This window comes from Oncorhynchus masou, chromosome 2 (genome assembly GCF_036934945.1).
Source record: "Oncorhynchus masou masou isolate Uvic2021 chromosome 2, UVic_Omas_1.1, whole genome shotgun sequence".
NCBI lineage: Eukaryota > Metazoa > Chordata > Actinopteri > Salmoniformes > Salmonidae > Oncorhynchus > Oncorhynchus masou.
Window position 1 is genome coordinate 20,855,076 of NC_088213.1, and position 19,866 is coordinate 20,874,941.

Here is a 19,866-nt window from a genome sequence, read left to right on the forward strand (position 1 = left end):
TCAGAACACAGGGTCAGGGTCAGAACACAGCCAAGGGTCAGGGTCAGAACACAGCCAAGGGTCAGGGTCAGAACATAGCCAAGGGTCAGGGTCAGAACACAGCCAAGGGTCAGGGTCAGAACACAGCCAAGGGTCAGGGTCAGAAAACAGCCAAGGGTCAGAACACAGGCAAGGGTCAGGGTCAGAACACAGCCAAGTGTCAGGGTCAGAACATAGCCAAGGGTCAGGGTCAGAACACAGCCAAGGGTCAGGGTCAGACACATGCACACGGACCTGTTTGATGAGTTCAGGGTCAGTGCCGTGCTGACACATGGTGGAGTGGAAAGCGCTGAGCTGGCGTAAGATGGATTCCAGCGTGTAGGTTCCCTCGTCAGCGATGCTCGATGTCCGTTTACGCAGACCGGTCGGCTTAACCCCCGACACACCCTGGATGGTCTCATGCTCCAACATACCAGAGACTGACACACACACACACACACGCACACACACACACACACACTACACGTTAGTGGTTGGATGTTCACCCACCCACACACCACAGAGTGGCACAGCGGTCTAAGGCCCTGCATCTCAGTGCATGAGGCTTCACTACATTCCCTGGTTCGAATCTAGGCTGTATCACATCCGGTTGTGATTGGGAGTCCCACAGGGCAGCGAACAATTGGCCCAGCGTTGTCCGGGTTTGGCCGTCATTGTAAATAAGAATTTGTTCTTAACTGACTTGCCTAGTTAAATAAAGGTTGAATTCAATAAAAACACACACAGCGTGGTGTACTCACCAATCATGGGCTGTAGGATGTTCTCCATGCATTTGATGAGCTGCTGGTAGATCTGAATGGCCAGGTCACTGAGGACCTGCCGGTACTCAGCCAGGTCAAAGTTAGACAGGCAGTGATCATTCTGCTTAGGAGTGTTGTGCTTCATAAACGACTGCAGGAGCAGAGAGGAGGAGGAAGAAAGAGAAACAGATACAAACACACAGGTTGGGGTGTGTCTGTGTTTTGGGGAGTACCTCACCTCCGCTGTACCGTTGCAGACTGTCTGTGTGTGTGTGTGTGTGTCTCGCTCTGTAAGCGTTTGTGTGTGTGCTGGGTCCGGTCTCACCTCATCTCCGCTGTACTGTTTGAGACAGTGTAGGAAGCGGCAGGTGTTGGACAGCCAGAAAGAGACCGTCTCAAAGTCATCCCCCCGTTTCTGACAGAGATAAAATGACAATATAGTTACTAGTGTAATTACAGTGTTACTACACAAGTATAGGAGCAACTTAATGTAGTTGTACTGACATCATAGGGTGTCCCACATTACATCCTTCCTCTACCCTATATAGTGCACTACTTTAAACCAGAGCCCTACGCACCTTGAGTATCTTCTTGATGCTGTTGATGGTGGATGTGAGCAGCGTCCTGACCTTCTGGTCATCGTTGACATAGTCAGCATGCCTCAGACACATGAAGAGGATGTAGGCTGGCAGGCCTGGGATCAGATTCACCGCTACACCACGAGGCTTCAACTCTGTTACAGATAATTGTCTGTTACAATAGACTATTGGATTATCTATGTATATGCCTGTATCTATGTAAAAACTTCTCTCTATCACTCATAGAGAGGTAGAGAGAGAGGTAGAGAAAGAAAGGTAGAGAAAGAAAGGTAGAGAGGGAGAAGGTGAGAGAGAGGTGTTGAGAGAGAGAGGTGGAGAGAGAGATGGTGAGAGAGAGAGAGGTGGAGAGAGAGAGAGAGAGGTGGAGAGAGAGAGAGAGAGAGGTGGAGAGAGAGAGAGAGGTGGAGAGAGAGAGAGAGAGAGATAGGTGGAGAGAGAGAGAGGGAGAGAGAGAGAGAGGTGGAGAGAGAGGGAGAGGGAGAGAGAGAGGTGGAGAGAGAGAGAGGTGGAGAGAGAGAGAGGTGGAGAGAGAGAGAGGTGGAGAGAGAGGTGGAGAGAGAAAGAGAAAGAGAGAGAGAGAGGTGGAGAGAGAAAGAGAGAGAGAGAGAGACAGAGAGAGAGGTGGAGAGGTGGAGAGAGAGAGAGAGAGAGATAGGTGGAGAGAACGAGAGAGAGAGAGGTGGATAGAGAGAGAGAGAGAGAGGGGGGGAGAGAGAGAGAGGTGGATAGAGAGAGAGAGGTGGATAGAGAGAGAGGGGTGGATAGAGAGAGAGAGGTGGAGAGAGAGAGAGAGAGGTGGAGAGAGAGAGAGAGGTGGTGAGAGAGAGGTGGAGAGAGAGAGAGGTCGAGAAAGAGGTGGTCGAGAAAGAGGTGGTGAGAGAGAGAGGTGGAGAGAGAGAGAGAGGTGGTGAGAGAGAGGTGGAGAGAGAGAGAGGTGAGAGAGAGAGAGGTGAGAGAGAGAGGTGGAGAGAGAGAGATGGAGAGAGAGAGAGAGAGAGAGAGAGAGAGAGAGAGAGGGAGAGAGAGAGGTGGAGAGAGAGAGAGAGAGAGAGAGGGGGTGGAGAGAGAAAGAGAGAGAGGTGGTGAGAGAGAGAGGTGGAGAGAGAGAGGTTGAGAGAGAGAGAGGTGGAGAGAGAGAGAGAGGTGGAGAGAGAAAGAGAGAGAGGTGGAGAGAGAGAGAGGTGGAGAGAGAAAGAGAAAGAGAGAGAGAGAGAGGTGGAGAGAGAAAGAGAGAGAGAGAGAGAGGTGGAGAGGTGGAGAGAGAGATAGGTGGAGAGAGAGAGAGAGATGGATAGAGAGAGAGAGAGGGGGAGAGAGAGAGAGAGGTGGATAGAGAGAGAGGGGTGGATAGAGAGAGAGGTGGAGAGAGAGAGAGAGGTGGAGAGAGAGAGGTGGAGAGAGAGAGAGGTGGAGAGAGAGGTCGAGAAAGAGGTGGTGAGAGAGAGAGGTGGAGAGAGAGAGAGGTGGTGAGAGAGAGCGAGGTGGTGAGAGAGAGCGAGGTGGTGAGAGAGAGCGAGGTGGTGAGAGAGAGCGAGGTGGTGAGAGAGAGAGGTGGTGAGAGAGAGGTGGAGAGAGAGAGGTGAGAGAGAGGTGAGAGAGAGAGGTGAGAGAGAGAGATGGAGAGAGAGAGGTGGAGAAAGAGAGAGAGGTGGAGAGAGAGAGGTGGAGAGAGAGAGAGAGGTGGAGAGAGAGAGAGGTGGAGAGAGAGAGAGAGTGGAGAGAGAGAGAGAGAGAGAGAGGTGGAGAGAGAGAGAGCGAGAGAGAGGTGGAGAGAGAGAGAGGTGGAGAGAGAGAGAGGTGGAGAGAGAGAGAGGTGGTGAGAGAGAGAGCTGGAGAGAGAGATGGAGAGAGAGAGAGGTGGAGAGAGAGAGAGAGATGGTGAGAGAGAGATTGTGAGAGAGAGAGAGGTGGAGAGAGAGATGGTGAGAGAGAGAGATGGTGAGAGAGAGAGAGGTGGAGAGAGAGAGGTGGAGAGAGAGAGAGAGGTGGAGAGAGAGAGAGGTGGAGAGAGAGAGAGAGGAGGTGAGAGAGAGAGAGGTGGTGAGAGAGAGGTGGAGAGAGAGAGAGGTGGAGAGAGAGAGATGGTGAGAGAGAGAGGTGGAGAGAGAGAGATGGTGAGAGAGAGAGATGGTGAGAGAGAGAGAGGTGGAGAGAGAGGGGAGAGAGAGAGAGAGAGAGGTGGGAGAGAGAGAGAGAGTGGAGAGAGAGAGAGGTGGAGAGAGAGAGGTGGAGAGAGAGAGAGGTGGAGAGAGAGAGAGGTGGAGAGAGAGGTGGAGAGAGAGAGAGGTGGAGAGAGAGAGATGGTGAGAGAGAGAGGTGGAGAGAGAGAGAGGTGGAGAGAGAGAGAGGTGGAGAGAGAGGTGGAGAGAGAGATGGTGAGAGAGAGAGGTGGAGAGAGAGAGAGGGGGTGAGAGAGAGAGGGGGTGAGAGAGAGGGGGAGAGAGAGAGGGGGTGAGAGAGAGAGGTGGTGAGAGAGAGAGGTGAGAGAGAGAGAGGTGGAGAGAGAGAGGTGGAGAGAGAGAGAGGTGGAGAGAGAGGTGGGAGAGAGAGAGGTGGAGAGAGAGAGAGGTGAGAGAGAGAGAGAGGTGGAGGTGGAGAGAGAGAGAGAGGTGGAGAGAGAGAGGTGGTGAGAGAGAGAGGTGGAGAGAGAGAGGTGGAGAGAGAGAGAGGTGGAGAGAGAGAGGTGGAGAGAGAGATGGTGAGAGAGAGAGGTGGAGAGAGAGAGAGGGGGTGAGAGAGAGAGGGGGTGAGAGAGAGAGGGGGTGAGAGAGAGAGGTGGTGAGAGAGAGAGGTGGTGAGAGAGAGAGAGGTGGTGAGAGAGAGAGAGGTGGTGAGAGAGAGGGAGGTGGAGAGAGAGGTAGAGGTGGTGAGAGAGAGAGAGAGAGAGCGGTGGAGAGAGAGAGATGAGAGAGAGATGGAGAGAGAGAGAGGTGGAGAGAGAGAGAGAGATGGTGAGAGAGAGATGGTGAGAGAGAGAGAGGTGGAGAGAGAGAGGTGGAGAGAGAGAGATGGTGAGAGAGAGAGGTGGAGAGAGAGAGGTGGAGAGAGAGGGGTGGAGAGAGAGAGGTGGAGAGAGAGGTGGAGAGAGAGAGAGGTGGGAGGAGGAGAGAGAGGTGGAGAGAGAGAGAGGTGGGTGAGAGAGAGGTGGTGAGAGAGAGAGGTGGTGAGAGAGAGAGGTGGTGAGAGAGAGAGATGGTGAGAGAGAGAGGTGGAGAGAGAGAGAGGTGGAGAGAGAGAGAGGTGGAGAGAGAGAGGTGGAGAGAGAGAGATGGTGAGAGAGAGATGGTGAGAGAGAGAGGTGGAGAGAGAGAGGTGGAGAGAGAGAGATGGTGGAGAGAGAGAGGTGGAGAGAGAGAGAGGTGGAGAGAGAGAGAGGTGGAGAGAGAGAGAGAGGTGGTGAGAGAGAGAGGGGGTGAGAGAGAGAGGGGGTGAGAGAGGGGGTGAGAGAGGTGGTGAGAGAGAGAGAGGTGGTGAGAGAGAGAGAGAGAGAGAGAGGTGGAGAGAGAGGTAGAGGTGGTGAGAGAGAGAGAGAGAGAGGTGGTGTGAGAGAGAGGTGGTGTGAGAGAGAGAGAGAGGGAGAGAGAGAGAGAGAGAGAGAGGTGGTGAGAGAGAGAGGTGGTGTGCGAGAGAGAGGTGGTGTGAGAGAGAGAGAGAGAGAGAGAGAGAGAGAGGAGAGAGAGAGAGAGGTGAAGAGAGAGAGAGAGTTAAAAGAGAGTGCAAGACTGAGAATGGTTAGAGGTCAGTGTTGTAGGTCAGAGTGGAGGTTACATACCCAGTATGAGGTTCTTAACCAGTTTCAGCTCATCCTCCTTCTTGTACTCCAACATTCCCTGGAAGTCTTTCTCGCGACGAGGAATGTTCACCGGACGGACCGTCTCTTCAACCATCTGACCCGGAGATATCGTCTCAACATGGCCAGCTACACACACACACACACACGGTCAGATATACACAAATTCAGTTCACACGGACACCCATCTACACAGACGGTCAGGTACGTCTCCTTCCTTACCTCCCATTTGTCCAATCTTCTTGGAGAACACCTTCAGCTGCTTCTTAAGCTTACGGATAGTTTTATCCTGCTTCTCCAGCTGTTCCATGAGGTCCTGAGTGAGAGAGATAGAGAAAGAGAGAGAAAGTGAGGTGAGGTTGGCAATAGTCGATCAGTTTATCAAAGCGAAGGGATCAGCGGTCAAACAGGAAGCTGACAATGGTCAAAGTTCAGACAAAAAAACAGGCTCCCTTACCCAGTGGGTTGGAGAGAGAGAGGGGCTTGATTTAAAATAGGGGGTACTTATTTGGTCCTCTGTGGGGTTAGAGAGAGAGGGGGTGCTAATTTGACACAAGGCCTGGCTGTATGTTAACAGAGAGAAGAGGTGCTGGGTTTAACACATTGACCTCCTGTGTGAGTTAGAGAGAAGAGGTGCTGGGTTTAACACATTGACCTCCTGTGTGAGTTAGAGAGAAGAGGTGCTGGGTTTAACACATTGACCTCCTGTGTGAGTTAGAGAGAAGAGGTGCTGGGTTTAACACATTGACCTCCTGTGTGAGTTAGAGAGAAGAGGTGCTGGGTTTATCACATTGACCTCCTGTGTGAGTTAGAGAGAAGAGGTGCTCTGCTGGATTTGTCTGTTGTGGGTTAACAGAGTTAGAGTAGAAATCTGACACACACCAAACTCTGTTAGTGGTCAAACACGTGCAGAGAAACACACAATGTCCTTAGACTCGACATACAACCATCCGTCGTAATATGTTGACTTTGGCGCTGCGATATGCTGTTGGATCCTCAGTCCTCAGCATCTCCTGTTAGGTGACATTCACACACATCAGAGGGTGTTCTCACAGGACACACACATCTGGGTGGTGTCGGACACACACGCCCCCTCAGTAAACAGTAACTATCACAGTACCACTACCGACCAATAAGGGAAGTGCTGGTTGATGGCAGCAGGTTGTCTTGGTGGGGCCAGTGATCTGGTCTGAGTATGTGTGTGTTTTTTCATTCATCTATGACCTTTTGAATGCTTAAATCATTTTGTAAAAGTATTAAAATGTGTGTTTTAAAATGTGTGTGTATGTGTGTGTGACTGCATGCGTGTACACGTTTGCATGTTTGTAAGCGTGTGTATACACTGGGTGTACAAAACATTAAGGACACTTTCCTAACATTGAGTTGCACCCCCCCCCCCCCCCTTTCCCCTCAGAACAGACATCATTTGTTAGGTGTCGAAAGAGTCCCACTGGGATGGTGGCCCATGTCGACTCCAATGCTTCCCAGAGTTGTGTCGAGTTGGCTGGATGTCCTTTGGGTGGTGGACCATTCTTGATACACACGGGAAACGGTTGAGTGTGAAAAACCCAGCAGTGTTGCAGTCCTTGACACAAACCGGTGAGCCTGGCACCTACTACCATACCACGTTCAATGGAACTTGAATATTTTGTCTCACCCATTCACCCTCTGAATGGCACACACACAATCCATGTCTCGATTGTTTAAATCCTTCTTTAACCTGTCTCCTCCCGTTCATCTACACTGATTGAAGTGGATTTAACAAGTGACATCAATAAGGGATCCTAGCTTTCACCTGGTCAGTCTATGTCATGGAAAGAGCAGGTGTCCTTAATGTTTTGTACACTCCGTGTATGTGTGTGTGTATACTACATGTGTGTGTATACTATGTGTGTGTAAGTGTGTAACGTACCAGGTTTTCGTTGGTGAGTCGTGTGATCTCATGCTGTAGACTAGCCTCTATGCGTGCCTCTGGTGGGAGCTGCAGGTTCTGGGCCAGCAGCTGTTGTTGACGGTTATTCTCCTCTTTAACACTCTGTAACTCCCCTCGCAACACCTCCACCTCGTTGTCATAGCTACGCCGCTGCTGCTGCATCTGGCCCTCCAACAGTCTGAGAGGAGGGGATGGAGAGAGAAGATTAGAATCATTCTTCAACTACTACAGGAGGTTGGGAAAGCATGAAGGAGAAAATATGGGATGGAGGGCGCAAGAGCAAACAGCCTCATACCACGCCTAGTCCACACACACACACACACACACGCACGCACGCACGCACACACACACACACACACACACACACACACACACACACACACACACACACACACAACCCTTCACACACACACACACACACTCCACTCACACTATGGAAGTCACAGTGGGGACAGACAAACAAACACAGGAAACACACACTCGGTTAACCTGTTGGTCTCCTCTAACCCTTCATATACCAGCCACAGCTCTCCGTCCTCATTCAGTCTATGGAAGTCAGCAGTGGGGATCAGACAAACAAACACAAAGGAAAGAAAAGGAACAGAAAAAAGGCTAAACAAAGAGGGGGATGAGGGATGATGGTGGACTAGAGGAGGGGGATGATGGTGGACTAGAGGAGGGGGGATGGGGGATGATGGTGGACTAGAGGAGGGGGATGATGGTGGACTAGAGGAGGGGGATGATGGTGGACTAGAGGAGGGGGATGATGGTGGACTAGAGGAGGGGGATGATGGTGGACTAGAGGAGGGGGGATGATGGTGGGACTAGAGGAGGGGGATGATGGTGGACTAGAGGAGGGGGGATGATGGTGGACTAGAGGAGGGGGATGATGGTGGACTAGAGGAGGGGGGATGATGGTGGACTAGAGGAGGGGGATGATGGTGGACTAGAGGAGGGGGATGATGGTGGACTAGAGGAGGTGGGATGGTGGTGGACTAGAGGAGGGGGATGATGGTGGACTAGAGGAGGGGGGATGATGGTGGACTAGAGGAGGGGGGGGGGATGATGGTGGACTAGAGGATGGATGGTGGACTAGGGAGGAGGGGGGGATGATGGTGGACTAGGAGGAGGGGGGATGATGGTGGACTAGAGGAGGGGGGATGATGGTGGACTAGATGGTGGAGAGGGGGGATGATGGTGGACTAGAGGAGGGGGATGATGGTGGACTAGGAGGAGGGGGGATGGTGGACTAGAGGAGGGGGATGATGGTGGACTAGAGGAGGGGGGATGATGGTGGACTAGAGGAGGGGGGATGATGGTGGACTAGAGGAGGATGAGGGATGGTGGTGGACTAGAGGAGGTGGGGTGGTGGTGGACTAGAGGAGGTGGGGTGGTGGTGGACTAGAGGAGGTGGGGTGGTGGTGGACTAGAGGAGGAGGGATGGTGGTGGACTAGAGGAGGAGGGATGGTGGTGGACTAGAGGAGGAGGGATGATGGTGGACTAGAGGGATGGGGGATAGAGGAGGGGGGGTGGTGGACTAGAGGAGGAGGGGGGATGATGGTGGACTAGAGGAGGGGGATGATGGGGATAGAGGATGGTGGACTAGAGGAGGGGGGATGGATGGTGGGGGATGGTGGTGGACTAGAGGAGGAGGGATGATGGTGGACTAGGAGGAGGGGGATGATGGTGGACTAGAGGAGGGGGATGGTGGTGGACTAGAGGAGGGGGGGATGATGGTGGACTAGAGGAGGGGGGGATGATGGTGGACTAGAGGAGGGGGGATGATGGTGGACTAGAGGAGGAGGGATGGTGGTGGACTAGAGGAGGGGGGATGATGGTGGACTAGAGGAGGTGGGGTGGTGGTGGACTAGAGGAGGGGGGATGATGGTGGACTAGAGGAGGGGGGATGGTGGTGGACTAGAGGAGGAGGGATGATGGTGGACTAGAGGAGGGGGGATGGTGGTGGACTAGAGGAGGAGGGAGGAGGAGGGATGATGGTGGACTAGAGGAGGGGGATGATGGTGGACTAGAGGAGGGGGATGGTGGTGGACTAGAGGAGGGGGATGATGGTGGACTAGAGGAGGGGGATGATGGTGGACTAGAGGAGGGGGATGATGGTGGACTAGAGGAGGGGGGATGATGGTGGACTAGAGGAGGAGGGATGGTGGTGGACTAGAGGAGGAGGGATGGTGGTGGACTAGAGGAGGAGGGGTGGATGGTGGACTAGAGGAGGGGGGTGGTGGTGGACTGGACTAGAGGAGGGGGATGAGAGGAAGTGGGGTGGATGGTGGTGGACTAGAGGAGGTGGGGTGGATGGTGGACTAGAGGAGGTGGGGTAGTGGTGGACTAGAGGAAGTGGGGTGGTGGTGGACTAGAGGAGCAGGGATGGTGGTGGACTAGAGGAGGTGGGGTGGTGGTGGACTAGAGGAGGTGGGGTAGTGGTGGACTAGAGGAAGTGGGGTGGTGGTGGACTAGAGGAGCAGGGATGGTGGTGGACTAGAGGAGGTGGGGTGGTGGTGGACTAGAGGAGGTGGGGTGGTGGTGGACTAGAGGAGGTGGGATGATGGTGGACTAGAGGAGGAGGGTTGGTGGTGGACTAGAGGACGTGGGGTGATGGTGGACTAGAGGAGGAGGGATGATGGTGGACTAGAGGAGGAGGGATGGTGGTGGACTAGAGGAAGTGGGGTGGTGGTGGACTAGAGGAGGTGGGGTGGTGGTGGACTAGAGGAGGTGGGGTGGTGGTGGTGGACTAGAGGAGGTGGGGTGGTGGTGGACTAGAGGAGGTGGGGTGGACTAGAGGAGGGGGTGGTGGACTAGAGGAAGTGGGGTGGTGGTGGACTAGAGGAGGTGGGGTGGTGGTGGACTAGAGGAAGTGGGGTGGTGGTGGTGGACTAGAGGAGGTGGGGTGGTGGTGGACTAGAGGAGGTGGGGTAGTGGTGGACTAGAGGAAGTGGGGTGGTGGTGGACTAGAGGAGCAGGGATGGTGGTGGACTAGAGGAGGTGGGGTGGTGGTGGACTAGAGGAGGTGGGATGGTGGTGGAATGGAGGAGGAGGGATGATGGTGGACTAGAGGAGGAGGGATGATGGTGGACTAGAGGAGGAGGGTTGGTGGTGGACTAGAGGAGGTGGGATGATGGTGGACTAGAGGAGGAGGGATGATGGTGGACTAGAGGAGGAGGGATGGTGGTGGACTAGAGGAGGAGGGATGGTGGTGGACTAGAGGAAGTGGGGTGGTGGTGGACTAGAGGAAGTGGGGTGGTGGTGGACTAGAGGAGGTGGGGTGGTGGTGGACTAGAGGAAGTGGGGTGGTGGTGGTGGACTAGAGGAGGTGGGGTGGTGGTGGACTAGAGGAGGTGGGGTAGTGGTGGACTAGAGGAAGTGGGGTGGTGGTGGTGGACTAGAGGAGGTGGGGTGGTGGTGGACTAGAGGAGGTGGGGTAGTGGTGGACTAGAGGAGGTGGGGTGGTGGTGGACTAGAGGAGGTGGGATGATGGTGGACTAGAAGAGGAGGGTTGGTGGTGGACTAGAGGACGTGGGGTGATGGTGGACTAGAGGAGGAGGGATGATGGTAGACTAGAGGAGGAGGGATGGTGGTGGACTAGAGGAGGAGGGATGGTGGTGGACTAGAGGAAGTGGGGTGGTGGTGGACTAGAGGAAGTGGGGTGGTGGTGGACTAGAGGAGGTGGGGTGGTGGTGGACTAGAGGAAGTGAGGTGGTGGTGGTGGACTAGAGGAGGTGAGGTGGTGGTGGACTAGAGGAGGTGAGGTGGTGGTGGACTAGAGGAGGTGGGGTGGTGGTGGACTAGAGGAGGTGGGATGATGGTGGACTAGAGGAGGTGGGATGATGGTGGACTAGAGGAGGTGGGGTGGTGGTGGTGGACAAGAGGAGGTGGGGTGGTGGTGGTGGACAAGAGGAGGTGGGGTGGTGGTGGTGGACTAGAGGAGGTGGGGTAGTGGTGGACTAGAGGAGGTGGGGTGGTGGTGGACTAGAGGAGGTGGGATGATGGTGGACTAGAGGAGGAGGGATGGTGGTGGACTAGAGGAGGAGGGATAGTGGTGGACTAGAGGAGGAGGGATGGTGGTGGACTAGAGGAGGTGGGGTGGTGGTGGACTAGAGGAAGTGGGGTGGTGGTGGTGGACTAGAGGAGGTGGGGTGGTGGTGGACTAGAGGAGGTGGGGTAGTGGTGGACTAGAGGAGGTGGGAGGATGGTGGTGGACTAGAGGAGGTGGGATGATGGTGGACTAGAGGAGGTGGGGTGGTGGACGAGAGGAGGTGGGGTGGTGGTGGTGGACTAGAGGAGGTGGGGTGGTGGTGGACTAGAGGAGGTGGGATGATGGTGGACTAGAGGAGATGGGGTGGTGGTGGACTAGGGAGGTGGTGGGGAGGTGGGGTGGTGGTGGACTAGGGAGGTGGGATGATGGTGGACTAGAGGAGATGGGGTGGTGGTGGACTAGGGGAGGTGGGGTGGTGGTGGACTAGAGGAGGTGGGGTGGTGGTGGACTAGAGGAGGTGGGGTGGTGGTGGACTAGAGGAGGTGGGGGTGGTGGTGGATTAGAGGAGGTGGGGTGGTGGTGGACTAGAGGAAGTGGGGTGGTGGTGGTGGACTAGAGGAGGTGGGGTGGTGGTGGACTAGAGGAGGTGGGGTAGTGGTGGACTAGAGGAGGTGGGATGATGGTGGACTAGAGGAGGTGGGATGATGGTGGACTAGAGGAGGTGGGGTGGTGGTGGTGGACGAGAGGAGGTGGGGTGGTGGTGGTGGACTAGAGGAGGTGGGGTGGTGGTGGACTAGAGGAGGTGGGGTAGTGGTGGACTAGAGGAGGTGGGGTGGTGGTGGACTAGAGGAGATGGGTTGGTGGTGGACTAGGGGAGGTGGGGTGGTGGTGGACTAGAGGAGGTGGGGTGGTGGTGGACTAGAGGAGATGGGGTGGTGGTGGACTAGAGGAGGTGGGGTGGTGGTCGACTAGAGGAGGTGGGATGATGGTGGACTAGAGGAGGAGGCATGGTGGTGGACTAGAGGAGGAGGGATGGTGGTGGACTAGAGGAAGTGGGGTGGTGGTGGACTAGAGGAAGTGGGGTGGTGGTGGACTAGAGGAGGTGGGGTGGTGGTGGACTAGAGGAGGTGGGGTGGTGGTGGACTAGAGGAAGTGGGGTGGTGGTGGTGGACTAGAGGAGGTGGGGTGGTGGTGGACTAGAGGAGGTGGGGTAGTGGTGGACTAGAGGAGGTGGGGTAGTGGTGGACTAGAGGAGGTGGGATGATGGTGGACTAGAGGAGGTGGGGTGGTGGTGGTGGACGAGAGGAGGTGGGGTGGTGGTGGTGGACTAGAGGAGGTGGGGTGGTGGTGGACTAGAGGAGGTGGGGTAGTGGTGGACTAGGGGAGGTGGGGTGGTGGTGGACTAGAGGAGGTGGGATGATGGTGGGCTAGAGGAGGTGGGGTGGTGGTGGACTAGAAGAGATGGGGTGGTGGTGGACTAGGGGAGGTGGGGTGGTGATGGACTAGAGGAGGTGGGGTGGTGGTGGACTAGAGGAGATGGGGTGGTGGTGGACTAGAGGAGGTGGGGTGGTGGTGGACTAGAGGAGGTGGGATGATGGTGGGCTAGAGGAGATGGGGTGGTGGTGGACTAGGGGAGGTGGGGTGGTGGTGGACTAGAGGAGGTGGGGTGGTGGTGGACTAGAGGAGGGGGGGTGGTGGTGGACTAGAGGAGGTGGGGGTGGTGGTGGATTAGAGGAGGTGGGGTGGTGGTGGACTTAGGGGAGGTGGGGTGGTGCAGTCTCATGCTATGTGTGTGTCAGCTTGTTGTGCTTAGTCTGAATCTATGTCAGTTTAGAACAGGGGTTGGAACCAGTTCAGGGAACAGAACCGACAACTGGAAAATATTAATTTTTCAAGGAACAGAATCAGAACAAAAGTGATCTCTACTGTTCCGGAACAGAACCATTATTTTAAAAGCATGGAACCGGTTAATAACATTATTTTATTTTCCATGCATTGTTTTTCAGTCGCACAAAAAGCGTAACAAAGTGCATATGCAATCCCCTCACACTCTGTCACTGCGCGTGTGTAGGCTACCTGCCCCTTCCCCTCTGAAGCATAGTCTGGTAGCCTACTAACGTTACAATCATGATTCAGAAATTAGGGAGAGAGATTTACAATCAGAGAAGAATGGATTAACCTTTTCAATGCTAATTAAGGATACTATAGTTATCACATTTCACATTGGATTTACTAAGTACAAAAAGGTAAAAGGTGTTTTTATTTGAATTCTGGTGCCGCTCTGCACATACCAGCTAGCTGGTCCAGCGTCAAGACAACTTTCTGAAGTTCAAAGACATTCAAAGTTCCTTCATAAAAGCCGCTCTTCCGAAATTATAATTCTGTGGGCCTAATTCAGATGATGCATGTCATAACAACAAGATGCCCACCATTTCAAGCCAACCCTCCTCCACCCTCTCTCGCTCTCTCCCCACCCAGAAAATGTCAGTCTCATCCAACGCCCTACATTCGTCTGTCCAATGCATGTAAACAGCTTGCCCGCTCCATAGCAAGCTGCTATATCCTCACTGATTGGTGAAGTAACTTAATGTCCAGCTAAATGTTTAAAAAAAGTCAATTTCAGAGGTTTATAAAGGAACAGAAAGGAATTATATTAATCTTTGCTTTTTTTGGGGTTCGAACCGGTTCAGAACTTTTTTTTGCTGCTCGGGAATTTTTTGTTATGGTTCTAGTTAGAACAAAACAATTGGAAAATAATTTTGGTTCCAACCCCTGGTAGAGAACAAGCAAAATTATCAAAATCTGAAATGGCAAGGATTCTTAACGCAACGTAACACACAGGGTGGTAGCAACATGATGGAACTAACAAAACACAACACAGGGAAACACACGGTTGGTAAAGATGCAGGTTTGGTTCCATGCAGGAGACATTTCATAGGAGCTGATTAGTAATTAAGAGTCTGTGTATCATTCATGACTAACCTTCAACCCATACAGAGGCTAACCTCGTTTAGCTTCAACATGCTAGTTAGATTACCAATGCTATGCAGGCTAACCTAGCTTAGCTTAATTACCATGCTAGTTCGATGACTAATATTATGCAGGCTAACCTAGCTTAGCGTCATCATCATACCAGTTAGCAGGCAGCTTCACCACTTAAAGTACAGTACAGGTTAGGCATCGCCCGGCGTGCAAAACAAGCAGACCCATTGCTACTGAAGCAAATCTAGTTTTATCACCTACATAATATATCATTAATATAGATTCAATATCAGCCAGCCATCATCAACTATATTATCCTATCCAATAAAAAGCCTCCGCTCAGTCTTGCTCAATCCCCATTGGTCAGTGTGGCCACGCATGCTCCGCGTCACGATGCAAAGCACACATCCGATTGGTTACCTGAGCTGATTTAGGAGCTCATTGGCTTCTAGTGGTTTACGCAAGAACCTGGGAGATCTGCGCACAACAGAGAGAGGAGTTCACACACACAGTTCTCAAACACATACAGATCTCACACACACTGAGTGTACTCATGGAGTACATCAGACATACTGGTGGGGAGCTTGTACTGTAATGAGTCCTCTGTGGAACTCTGGGGAAGGGGTAAAGAGGGAAGAGGGGTGACAGACAGAAGGAGATAGGGGGGGGAAAGGGAGGAAGGTAAAGGGGGAGGAAAGGAAGGGGGGGTGACAGACAGAAGGAGATAGGGGGGGGGGGGGAGGGAAAGGTAAATAGGGGGAGGGAAGGGGGGGTGACAGACAGAAGGAGATAGGGGGGGAAAGGGAGGGAAGGTAGAAGGTAAAGGGGAGGGAAGAGGGTGACAGACAGAAGGAGATAGGGGGGAGGGAAAGGAAAGGGGGAGGGTAAAGGGGGTGACAGACAGAAGGAGATAGGGGGGAGGGAAAGGGGGAAGGGGGTGACAGACAGAAGGAGATAGGGGGGAGGGAAAGGTAAAGAGGGAAGGGGGTGACAGACAGAAGGAGATAAAGAGGGAAGGGGGTGACAGACAGGGAGAGGGGGAAAGGTAAAGAGGGAAGGGGGTGACAGACAGAAGGAGAAGAAGATAGGGGGGAGTGGAAGAAGGTAAAGGGGGAAGGGGGGGTGACAGACAGGGAGGGGGTGACAGACAGAAGGAGATAGGGTAAAGAGGGAAGGGGGTGACAGACAGGGGGAGGGAAAGGTAAAGAGGGAAGGGGGTGACAGACAGAAGAAGATAGGGGGAGGGAAAGGTAAAGAGGGAAAGGGGTGACAGACAGAAGGAGAAGGGGGAGGGAAGGGGGTGACAGACAGAAGGAGATAGGGGGGGGAAGGAGGGAAGGGGGTGACAGACAGAAGGAGATAGGGGGGAGGGAAAGTGACAGACAGAAAGATAGGGGGGGAGAAAGAGGGAAGGGGGTGACAGACAGAAGGAGATAGGGGGAGGGAAAGGTAAAAGAGGGAAGGGGGTGACAGACAGAAAGATAAGGGAAAGGTAAAGAGAAGGGGGTGACAGAAGGAGATAGGGGAGGGAAAGTGACAGACAGAAAAGATAGGGGAGAAGAGAAAGGGGGTGACAGACAGAAGAAGATAGGGGGAGGGAGGTAAAGAGGGAAGGGGTGACAACAGAAGAAGAAGGGGGGAGGGAAAGAAAGGGAGAAGGAGAGGGAAAGCGAAGAGAAGGGGAAAAAGAGAAAGCGAGAGGGAAAGCGAAGAGAAGGGGAGAGAGAGAAAGCGAGAGGGAAAGCGAAGAGAAGTGGAGAAAGAAGAGAAGGGGCGAGAGAGATTGAGGAGATACAGAGAAAAGGAGATAGAGGGATGGGAGATACAGGAAAAGGAGAAAGGGATGGGGAGGGAAAAAAGAGAGAGAGAGAAAGAGAGTTGTACCTGTTGGTCTCTTTGAGTCCTAGATAAGCCTGAGTGATTGTACCAGAGTCCTTCATCTTATGGACATCCTCTGCATAGTGCACTGGCTCCGTCATCGTCTCCTGGAGAGAGGGATGACATGGAGGGGGATGAGAGAGAAAGAGGAAAATAACCACATTCACATGTAGAGAAGACACAACAGAGCATCAGGCAGAGAACAGAGAGAAGACACTATTATTCCATGTGAATCTTGACCCATCCAGTATTGTGAATATAAAGACCATACATATGGTGGTGTTACATGCAAATAAATCAGTGGCACGTGTGTATGTGTTTAAGCTAGTTATTCCCAGAGCATGCAGTCAGCAGAGTTCTAGTACCTTCTCATCCTTTAGGAAGGCATGGCAGGAGAGAGAAGAGAGGAGAGAAGGAGAGAAGAGACTGGAGTGTTAGAAGCATTGATAGTGCAGTGGACAGACATGAAAAGGTTTCACGTGTGTGTATATATGTGTATATATCTATATCTGCGAGACTGTGTGCATATATGCATGTCAATGCATGGGTCAGTGTGCACGTGTGCGTGTCTGTGCATGGGTCAGTGTGCATGTGTGTGTTTCTGTGCATGGGTCAGTGTGCATGTGTGTGTGTCTGTGCATGGGTTGGTGGGCATGTGTGTGTGTGTGCATGGCTCAGTGGGCATGTGTGTGTGTCTGTGCATGGGTCAGTGTGCATGTGTGTGTGTCTGTGCATGTGTCGGTGGGCATGTGTGTGTGTGTGCATGGGTCAGTGTGCATGTGTGTGTGTCTGTGCATGGGTCAGTGTGCATGTGTGTGTGTCTGTGCATGGGTCAGTGTGCATGTGTGTGTGTCTGTGCATGGGTCAGTGTGCATGTGTGTGTGTCTGTGCATGGGTCAGTGTGCATGTGTGTGTGTCTGTGCATGGGTCAGTGTGCATGTGTGTGTGTCTGTGCATGGGTCAGTGGGCATGTGTGTGTGTTTGCACATGTCCGTGTGTGTGTGGGTCCCTCCATGTCTCCTACCTTGTGCTGCATGGCCTCCTTCTGTGAGACCAGTTGAGATCGTAGAATCAACACCTCCTCTTTCCGCACCTCCAGCTCCTCGCACGAGGAGTTCAGTTGGTCCATGAGAACTTTGTAGGGTGGACTTCCTGGTGCCCCTGCCCCAGCGCCTGCATTACCCAGCAGGCTCTGCCTCATGGCGGTCAGGTCGTGCTTCAACTTCTTGTTCTCGGAATCCAGCTCCTGGCGCTGTGGATTAAAGATGGATGCCGCCGGCGGCAGTCAGAGTTAAAACCCACCCATAGAGACGGCAATGTCAATGCTAAAATGGGTTATATCCATCTCGAGATCTCTAACCATCTATGTATACAACACATTCACCCAGAAAATCCAGTCCCAAATAAACCCCTAGCCCCGTGATGGGCAACTGGCGGCCCCCCGGGGCCCTTGAGCCACGAGCTGTTGCCCACCTAAGTCCTATCCCCTACCCACTACCGCAGATATGAGTAGATTGGATCTGTACAATACCTTGAGAGACTCGTACTCCAGTTCTGCTCCACGTGATTTCTTATGCTCCTCATCATCCTGACAGGCAGAGAGGTCCGACAGTAAAGTAAGTAAGACTGTGGTTGTATTACAGTAACACAGCATAGTATTGTAGTAATAGTGTAGTACTATGGCTGTACCCTGACTCTAGCCCGCTGGAACTGCTCCTCCTTGTTTTCTAGCTCGTTGCGGAGAGAGGATTTCTCCTGCTCCAGCTCGGTTACGCGCTTCTGCAGCTTCAGAGTCAGAGACGTGTCCATGCCCCGGGTCACATCCTGTCACAACAGGAAGTGAGGTCAGAGACAGAAATGACACTGACAGGCGGAGCTTTGGGGCATCGTCATGGGCATTAAAGACATTAGCTGTCAATACTAAAACATTACAGAAAGTGTTTTACTGAATGACGACCAATTCTGCAGGGTTGTAGTTGTAATAACTGTTAAAATAACTACAGAACAGGTTGAAGCAACATTAACAAGTTTTTTTTTTGTAACATTTTCTAATGGTGAGAGGAAGTTTCTGTCTAAGTCCTGTCCCACTCACTTCTCCATGTCGGGAACTTTCTTCTGATTCGGCGAACTCTGAGTTGTAGGTGCACTCTGATCCGTTGCTGCTGTGGGTGGAGTCTGTTCTCCTGTGGCCGGGCTTGGGCACGCTCTGGAGAAAGGAGGGGCAAGGGGACTTTAGTGTGTGTTTGTGGTGTGGTGTGGTGCAGTGTGTTTGTTTGGTGTGTGTGCGTTTAGTATGGTGGGGCAGTGTGGCATGTGTGGTCTGGTTCTGTCCAGTGTTTGTGAGTGTGTGTGGTCTGGTTCTGTCCAGTGTTTGTGAGTGTGTGTGGTCTGGTTCTGTCCAGTGTTTGTGAGTGTGTGTGGTCTGGTTCGGTCCAGTGTCTGTGAGTGTGTGTGGTCTGGTTCTGTCCAGTGTTTGTGAGTGTGTGTGGTCTGGTTCGGTCCAGTGTTTGTGAGTGTGTGTGGTCTGGTTCGGTCCAGTGTTTGTGAATGTGTGTGTTCTGGTTTGGTCCAGTGTTTGTGAAGGTGAAATTGTTGACATGCTATGCGTTAGCCTCCTACCACAGAGAGAGTGATTTCTTCCTTGAGGTCGTCGTAGCGTTCCTCCAGTCTCAGGTGTTCTGTTAGGAGGTTCTGGTAGCGAGACCTCTCCTCGTTCAGATCGCTCTCCAACTGCTGAGTCTCCTCCGCTAATGCACGAGTCATTTTCTCTGAAAGGGGGAGGAGGTGGAGGAGGTGGGGAGGAGAGAGCACAGAGAGAAGAAGGGAAAGGGGGATGAGATGGGGAGGAGAGAGCAGAGAGAAGGGAAAGGGGGAGGAGATGGGGAGGAGAGAGCAGAGAGAAGAAGGGAAAGGGGGAGGAGATGGGGAGGAGAGAGCAGAGAGAGAAGAAGGGAAAGGGGGAGGAGATGGGGAGGAGAGAGCAGAGAGAAGAAGGGAAAGGGGGAGGAGATGGGGAGGAGAGAGCACAGAGAGAAGGGAAAGGGGGAGGTGGAGGAGATGGGGAGGAGAGAGCACAGAGAGAAAGGGGGAAATGGGGGGGAGGAGAGAGCACAGAGAGAAGAAGGAGAAGGGGAAAGGGGGAGGAGATGGGGAGGAGAGAGCAGAGAGAAGAAGGGAAAGGGGGAGGAGAGAGCACAGAGAGAAGAAGGGGGAAATGGGGAGGAGAGAGCACAGAGAAGAAGAAGGGAAAGGGGGGGAGGAGAGAGCACAGAGAGAAGAAGGGAAAGGGGGAGGAGATGGGGAGGAGAGAGCAGAGAGAAGAAGGGAAAGGGGGAGGAGAGAGCACAGAGAGAAGAAGGGAAAGGGGGAGGAGATGGGGAGGAGAGAGCAGAGAGAAGAAGGGAAAGGGGGAGGAGATGGGGAGGAGAGAGCACAGAGAGATGAAGGGAAAGGGGGAGGAGATGGGGAGGAGAGAGCAGAGAGAAGAAGGGAAAGGGGGGGAGGTGGGGAGGAGAGAGCACAGAGAGAAGAAGGGAAAGGGGGAGGAGATGGGGAGGAGAGAGCAGAGAGAAGAAGGGAAAGGGGGAGGAAATGGGGAGGAGAGAGCACAGAGAGAAGAAGGGAAAGGGGGAGGTGGAGGAGATGGGGAGGAGAGAGCAGAGAGAAGAAGGGAAAGGGGGAGGAGAGAGCACAGAGAGAAGAAGGGAAAGGGGGAGGTGGAGGAGATGGGGAGGAGAGAGCAGAGAGAAGAAGGGAAAGGGGGAGGAGAGAGCACAGAGAGAAGAAGGGAAAGGGGGAGGAGATGGGGAGGAGAGAGCACAGAGAGAAGAAGGGAAAGGGGGAGGTGGAGGAGATGGGGAGGAGAGAGCACAGAGAGAAGAAGGGAAAGGGGGAGGAGATGGGGAGGAGAGAG

General features: G+C 53.3%; 1 protein-coding gene across 1 annotated transcript in view; it reads right to left on the reverse strand.

The window, feature by feature from the left end:
• Positions 1–19,866, reverse strand: part of LOC135552760 (unconventional myosin-Va-like) — a 96,809-nt gene continuing 76,943 nt past the window's right edge. The window contains exons 25-38 of the mRNA XM_064984588.1: positions 18,573–18,721; positions 18,046–18,159; positions 17,643–17,777; positions 17,485–17,541; positions 16,978–17,205; positions 15,960–16,060; positions 7,081–7,279; positions 6,113–6,181; positions 5,391–5,484; positions 5,151–5,297; positions 1,358–1,512; positions 1,105–1,194; positions 780–930; positions 1–458 (exon numbers count right to left, since the gene is read on the reverse strand). Of these exons, the coding sequence (XP_064840660.1) occupies positions 1–458; positions 780–930; positions 1,105–1,194; positions 1,358–1,512; positions 5,151–5,297; positions 5,391–5,484; positions 6,113–6,181; positions 7,081–7,279; positions 15,960–16,060; positions 16,978–17,205; positions 17,485–17,541; positions 17,643–17,777; positions 18,046–18,159; positions 18,573–18,721 (2,147 nt within the window). The remainder of the gene's footprint in view (positions 459–779; positions 931–1,104; positions 1,195–1,357; positions 1,513–5,150; positions 5,298–5,390; positions 5,485–6,112; positions 6,182–7,080; positions 7,280–15,959; positions 16,061–16,977; positions 17,206–17,484; positions 17,542–17,642; positions 17,778–18,045; positions 18,160–18,572; positions 18,722–19,866) is intronic.